At 61.8% G+C, this 6,814-nt stretch overlaps 1 protein-coding gene across 1 annotated transcript in view; it reads right to left on the reverse strand.

The window, feature by feature from the left end:
• Positions 1–274: 274 nt before the first annotated feature.
• Positions 275–6,814, reverse strand: part of SLC4A2 (solute carrier family 4 member 2) — a 14,930-nt gene continuing 8,390 nt past the window's right edge. Inside the window, 12 exon segments of the mRNA XM_007469830.1 lie at positions 275–355; positions 450–623; positions 908–1,077; positions 1,175–1,428; positions 1,769–1,935; positions 2,130–2,219; positions 2,333–2,593; positions 5,465–5,659; positions 5,783–5,931; positions 6,014–6,229; positions 6,379–6,604; positions 6,735–6,812. Coding sequence (XP_007469892.1) covers positions 275–355; positions 450–623; positions 908–1,077; positions 1,175–1,428; positions 1,769–1,935; positions 2,130–2,219; positions 2,333–2,593; positions 5,465–5,659; positions 5,783–5,931; positions 6,014–6,229; positions 6,379–6,604; positions 6,735–6,812 — 2,061 coding nt within the window.

The following is a 6,814-nucleotide window of genomic DNA, read 5'->3' on the forward strand; positions in this document are numbered from 1 at the left end:
ACACACACACACACACACACACACACACACACACACACACACACACACACACACACACACACACACACACACACACACACACACACACACACACACACACACACACACGGCCGGGGATAGGTGGGGGCCGAAGCACTTTATTGCGGGGGCGCTGGTAAGGGGACTTTAAATTATTCACTTAAATAAAAATGAGGAGGGAGGAGGACGGGGCAAGCACCCCCCAGCCCCTGTTCCCTCTGTCCATCTGTCCCTCGGCTGTCCATCCAGGCAGCAGCTACACAGGCATGGGCATCTCGTTGTACTCATCCACGCCCTCCCGCTCATCAAACACCGGCTCTGCCTCGTTAGCATCCAGCTGTGGTAGGGACAGAGTCGGGAGGTTGGTGCTGAGCGCGACCTCTCGGCAAGACCACCCATTGGGGCTGGGGAGGGGCGCGGGAGCCTCTTACGCATTTCATCTCTCGCTCGGTGAAGATGCGGGTGAGCACCAGCATGCGGAGCGGCACCGTGAGGATGAGGATGAAGGGGAAGGCCAGGGAGGCAGCCGTAGACATGACGGCCCAGAGCACGGCCAGGCAGAGCAGCTGCAGGGCTGTGAACAGGTGCATGCGGAGGGTCCGAACCTGGGTCGGGGGGTGCAGGGCAAGACAGGTGAGCCCAGGCTTCTCCCCAGCCTCCGAGCGCCCCGGTCCCCGGAGGGCCATTAGGCCCGCCACATCCAGAGGACGATGACCCCTCTCCCCTCCACAGGGGTGGGACGGAAGCGCCTCCTTGGGTGCTTACCGGAGACGGGTCTGCACGGGCTGAATGGTGACTGGCCAGGGTGGGCAGATGGGGGGGGCTGGAGGGTGACCCACACAGACCAGGAGGGGGCAGAGGCACAGGGCCCTTCCGAGCCGGGTCTCACCTTCTTGACATAGGTGACGTCTGGGTGGTGTTTGGGTGGCATGAGCAGCAGGTGCAGCCGCTCATAGAACTGGATCCCGTTAAGGGAGGTAACTCCCATGTACAGGAAAATCCCGAAGAGCACAGCCAGGGGGATCTGCCGGAGCAGATCCCCGATGACCAAGGAGAGGCCTGGGGGAGGAGGAGAAGTAACAGCTGGCCCCAGGGCCCTCCACCCCGGGGGCCCCAAGACCCCTCCAGGAAGGCTGGGCGCGAGACGCGAACGTACCCACAAGCAGGGCGACCAGCAGCCCCGTCACCCGCTGCTCCTTGACCTCCTGGATCTTGGGCTTGTCCCCGGGCGCCACAGCCTTGCTCATGACAGTAAGCGCGTTGGCATGCGTGACGGAGCGGACGGTGGCAGCAGCCAGCCAGGGCAAGCCAAAGAGGGCACAGATGCCGCCCATGGCCACGATGAGCAGCAGGTCCAGGTGGAAGCCGGAGCCCTTCTGCAGCATGCGCTCCTTCTTGGAGATGATCAGCCTGGGCGGAGACAGGCACGCACTGAGCCCCGGGCCCGGCCTGGCAGACGACTGTGTCTTTCCAGAGTGCCCAGTCAGTCACCTCTGTCTGTTTCTGGAACCTGATGGTCCCTGCCTCTTCCATCAGGGCGAGGGTTCCATCATGGAACTGGGTTATCTGGCCCTCCCCACCCTCCTGGACAGCTCCCAGCCCGTACTGTGCCCATCCGAGCAACTGTCAGTGGGATTTTCTGCTGCCTACAAAGTCAACTCCAGCAGCCAGCCTGCCGGGGGCTCCAGCCCCTCCACGCAGCAGGCGGTACCCGTCTGCACAGCACCCCGCCTCTGCCAGGACCACTCACGTGGTGATCTGTGTCTCCATGAAGATAAGGATGAAGACCAAGATGGCGGGCAGCAGGCTGGCAACCATCATCCACACGGGGAAGGAGCTGCGCTCCCCCAGGGGGTTGATGACCCAGCCCCGCTTCTCTGGGGCCGTCACTGAGAGTCCGCTGGGCACGCTCAGCTTCTGCGGGGCAGAGGGTGGGGCCGGGGGAAGGTGAACCTTGGAGGGAGTGCCCTGAGCTGCACTGGGCAGGGCGGACACTGGAGGTGTACTGTGGGAAAGGCCTGCCCAGTTTAGAGGCAGCTCTGGACTTGGGGGCCTGGAGGGGAACATCCAGAGTCCAGCGCCGCCTCACTGCTGCGCGCGCTCCACCGTACCTGGGTATAGGTGTCCTCAATGCTGTAATCCACAAGCACCATGATGAGGATCGCGATGGGTACCCCAAAGTCCCCGATCACTCGCCGCACCTGTGGGCGAGCACCGTGCTCAGAGGCCCCACACCTCGCCGCAGCCCTGACTCCGAGTCGCCCCCCTTCCTGCCCCCGGATCTCGCCTCCCTCGGGCCCGCCGGCCCGCGCACCCGGCCAGGGAAGAACCGGCTATTCTTGAATTTGCGCAGGAAGAAGGCGATGAAGAAAGTGCCCGCCATGAGCACCAGCGACAACAGGGCGGTGTTGGGCTGGCCCCGGGGCCTCCCCTCCCTGGACGGCCCGGCTGAGCTCTCATTCCTCGGCCCCAGCGTGGCTTCTGCTGCTGCCCCAGCCCACGTGGCGTTCTCGCTACTGTCTGCCTCGGAGCTGTTGGAGGCTGAACAGCCGTGGAGGGGATGCTCCTGGAAGATCTGGGGAGAGGACAAAGGATTCTATCAGCTTAACTGGTGAGACATCCGGGAGTCGGCTATATGCTGAGTGGGACAGGTAGGGCTGGGGGTGGCTGGCCTGCCCTCAAGGAGCTTGTCTTGATTAAGAAAATGACCGAGGTGACCAGATGTGAGCACAAGACAACTAGGAATTAAGAGAGGGGCTGGTCTGGGACTTCCCTGGCGGTCCAGTGGTTAAGACTGAGCTTCCAATGCAGGGGGTGTGCCAGTTTGATCCCTGGTCAGGGAACTAAGATCCCACATGCCACCCGGCGTGGCCAAAAAATAAAAAAAAAAAAAAAAAAAAAAAGGGAAAAGAGGGGTTGATCTAATTCAGGAAAGCAGCTGCGAACGAGGCTCCAGCCAGGCCTGGAGGAGCAACACAGATAGCATGGTGGACCTTGGGGGGCACATCATCTCCTGATCCTGACACAGACACAGACGTGGGTCTGATGCCCAGACCGTGACCCTGTCTGTCATCTTGGGGGCCTTTCCCTTTGACATTCTGGATTGTTCGCCGTTTTAACAAAAGCACAGGGACTTCCCTGGTGGCACGGTGGTTAAGAATCCGCCTGCCAGTGCAGGGGACACGGGTTCAAGCCCTGGTCCAGGAAGATCCCACGTCATGGAGCAACTAAGCCCGTGCGCCACAACTACTGAGCCTGCGCTCTAAAGCCCACGAGCCACAACTACTGAGCCCGTAGAGCCGGTGCTCTGCAACAAGAGAAGCCACCGCAATGAGAAGCCTGCACAACACAACGAAGAGTAGCCCCCCCCAAAAAAAGAGTAGCCCCCACTCGCCACAACTAGAGAAAGCCCGCACGCAGCAACAAAGACCCAATGCAGCCAAATAAATGAATAAATATATTAAAAAAAAAGAAAAGAATCCACCTGCCAGTGCAGGGGAAATGGGTTCGAGCCCTGGTCCGGGAAGATCCCACATGCCACAGAGCAACTAAGCCCATAGGCCACAACTACTGAGCCTGCACTCTAGAGCCCGTGAGCCACTACTGAAGCCCGCGTGCCTAGAGCCTGTGCTCTGCAACAAGAGAAGCCACCGCAGTGAGAAGCCCAGTGCACCGCAACGAAGAATAGCCCCCGCTCGCCGCAACTAGAGAAAGCCCGTGCACAGCAACAAAGACCCAATGCGGCCAAAAATAAATAAATAAAAAGTTATTAAAAAAAAAAACAAAAGCACATATTACCTTCGTTATTAAAGATATGCGAATCATCCACCTAGATATTCAGCCTCACAGGTAATGAAATAATTGCAGAGTAAGCTCATAAGGATCCCCCTTTTCACATCTTAAATTTTTGAAAATTTATTTCACAGAAGATACTGTGAAATATACGTCTTATATGCTGTGAAGCATGTATACTACTTTTGCAAGAATGTATTTGCAAGTTAAAAAAAAAAACAAACGTGAGTCTTTAAGACTGATCTGAAGCTCTGGTGTATATATTGGTGACAGGGAGGGAGGGTGGGTGGGGAAGGGGTGGGGGCAGCAGGAAGGACCAGCCTAGGTTCCGTGGCTCCATGGGGCAGCCCGGCCTCACGCTTGGAGAACAAAGGGGCAGGATGCCCCCGGCTCCCTCCAGTCCCAAAGCCCGGCCCCTCCTGGGCCAGGTTCCGTCAGGCCCACCCACCTTAACCAGCTTGTAGAAGGTCTCGTAGATGAAGATGAGTGAGATGAGGAAGGCAAAGATCTCCTGGGTGAAGCGGGAGACGAAGCGCACCAGGAAGCTCCCCTCCAGGGCCACCATGAGCAGTGCCAGCAGCACCAGCCAGAAGCCAATCCACACGCGGCCCACCAGGTACTCCAGGTTGTTGCTGCTGCAGAACTGGGGCGCGGTGGGCAGTCAGATTCGGAGCCCGGGGCGGGGGTGGGTGGGAGTGCTCGGGGAAGAGGACGGGGAGCTGAGCTGGGCAGGAAGGACCAGCCCGGGTAGCCCGTGGCGCCTCACCGAGAAAAAGGCTTCCTCGAAGACCAGCAGGGGCCCCGAGAAGCCGATCACCAGCAGCGGCTGGGCCCCCAGCAGGCAGAAGATCACGCCCTGGACTGCCGTGGACATGATCAGCTCCGACACTCCGATCAGGTCACGCGTCTTCTCTCCTAGGGCGGCAAGAGCCAGCTCAGGGGCTGGCGGCCGGGGGGACCCGTGCGCTCCCCACCACGACCTGAAGCCTCTCCTTACCCAGCAGCCCCCCGAAGGTGATGGCAGGAGACAGGGCCGCAAAGTAGATGAAGATGACGGCGGCCAGGCACTGGGGGTCGAGCGCGTCTCGGAAGTCGCTCAGGTAGTGGGGATAGCGGCGCCGCACATCTCGGATCAAGCCCCCAAAAGGCCGGCCTGTCCGCCGAAGGGGATCGTCTTCCACCACACCTGCCACCTCTACCATCTGCAGGAGCGCTGCAACCCGGGCCTCCATCAGGGCGCCCGTCACAGCCCTCTTCCTCCCGTCCCGCTCTCCTCTGCGTACAACAGACCACCCTCCCGCCTAACCCCCAAGCCCCCAGCCGGCAGCCCAGACCTGGCTCCCGGCCTGCACTGGCCCGTACCCTTATCTTGGGCTGACTTGGGCTCCAGCCCAGCCCCCGGGGGCAACAGCCGGACCTGCTCCTCTCGCTTCTTGAGCATCTGGCGCTGGAAGTGAGCGACGGATCGCAGCAGCTCCTCGCCCTGCACCTCCGAGGGCGGCAGCACCACGCTGCAGTCCAGGAAGGCGTTGATGGCCGGCTCCATGGGGCAGCCCGGCCTCACGCTTGGAGAACAAAGGGGCAGGATGCCCCCGGCTCCCTCCAGTCCCAAAGCCCGGCCCCTCCTGGGCCAGGTTCCGTCAGGCCCACCCACCTTAACCAGCTTGTAGAAGGTCTCGTAGATGAAGATGAGTGAGATGAGGAAGGCAAAGATCTCCTGGGTGAAGCGGGAGACGAAGCGCACCAGGAAGCTCCCCTCCAGGGCCACCATGAGCAGTGCCAGCAGCACCAGCCAGAAGCCAATCCACACGCGGCCCACCAGGTACTCCAGGTTGTTGCTGCTGCAGAACTGGGGCGCGGTGGGCAGTCAGATTCGGAGCCCGGGGCGGGGGTGGGTGGGAGTGCTCGGGGAAGAGGACGGGGAGCTGAGCTGGGCAGGAAGGACCAGCCCGGGTAGCCCGTGGCGCCTCACCGAGAAAAAGGCTTCCTCGAAGACCAGCAGGGGCCCCGAGAAGCCGATCACCAGCAGCGGCTGGGCCCCCAGCAGGCAGAAGATCACGCCCTGGACTGCCGTGGACATGATCAGCTCCGACACTCCGATCAGGTCACGCGTCTTCTCTCCTAGGGCGGCAAGAGCCAGCTCAGGGGCTGGCGGCCGGGGGGACCCGTGCGCTCCCCACCACGACCTGAAGCCTCTCCTTACCCAGCAGCCCCCCGAAGGTGATGGCAGGAGACAGGGCCGCAAAGTAGATGAAGATGACGGCGGCCAGGCACTGGGGGTCGAGCGCGTCTCGGAAGTCGCTCAGGTAGTGGGGATAGCGGCGCCGCACATCTCGGATCAAGCCCCCAAAAGGCCGGCCTGTCCGCCGAAGGGGATCGTCTTCCACCACACCTGCCACCTCTACCATCTGCAGGAGCGCTGCAACCCGGGCCTCCATCAGGGCGCCCGTCACAGCCCTCTTCCTCCCGTCCCGCTCTCCTCTGCGTACAACAGACCACCCTCCCGCCTAACCCCCAAGCCCCCAGCCGGCAGCCCAGACCTGGCTCCCGGCCTGCACTGGCCCGTACCCTTATCTTGGGCTGACTTGGGCTCCAGCCCAGCCCCCGGGGGCAACAGCCGGACCTGCTCCTCTCGCTTCTTGAGCATCTGGCGCTGGAAGTGAGCGACGGATCGCAGCAGCTCCTCGCCCTGCACCTCCGAGGGCGGCAGCACCACGCTGCAGTCCAGGAAGGCGTTGATGGCCGTCAGCAGGTCCTCCCGTTCGTCTGCCAGGTAGGCTGCCTCGTGGAATTGCTGCCAAAGCAGGATGGGGCTAGTAAGGACACGGGACGAGGGCCGGGGGCCTGGGGCCAGGCTGGGTAAGCTGGGTGGGGGCATCCCAAGTGGGCTCTGGGGCATGAGGCCCGGCCGGGCGGCGGCTGACCTTGTCGGACATGAGGGTGGAGATGGAACGGCCGATCTCATGGTAGTCCATGTTGGCACTGCTCGGGCCCAGCAGCAGGA

Source organism: Lipotes vexillifer, unplaced genomic scaffold (genome assembly GCF_000442215.2).
Source record: "Lipotes vexillifer unplaced genomic scaffold, Lipotes_vexillifer_v1.1 scaffold472, whole genome shotgun sequence".
In the NCBI taxonomy this organism is placed as follows: domain Eukaryota; kingdom Metazoa; phylum Chordata; class Mammalia; order Artiodactyla; family Lipotidae; genus Lipotes; species Lipotes vexillifer.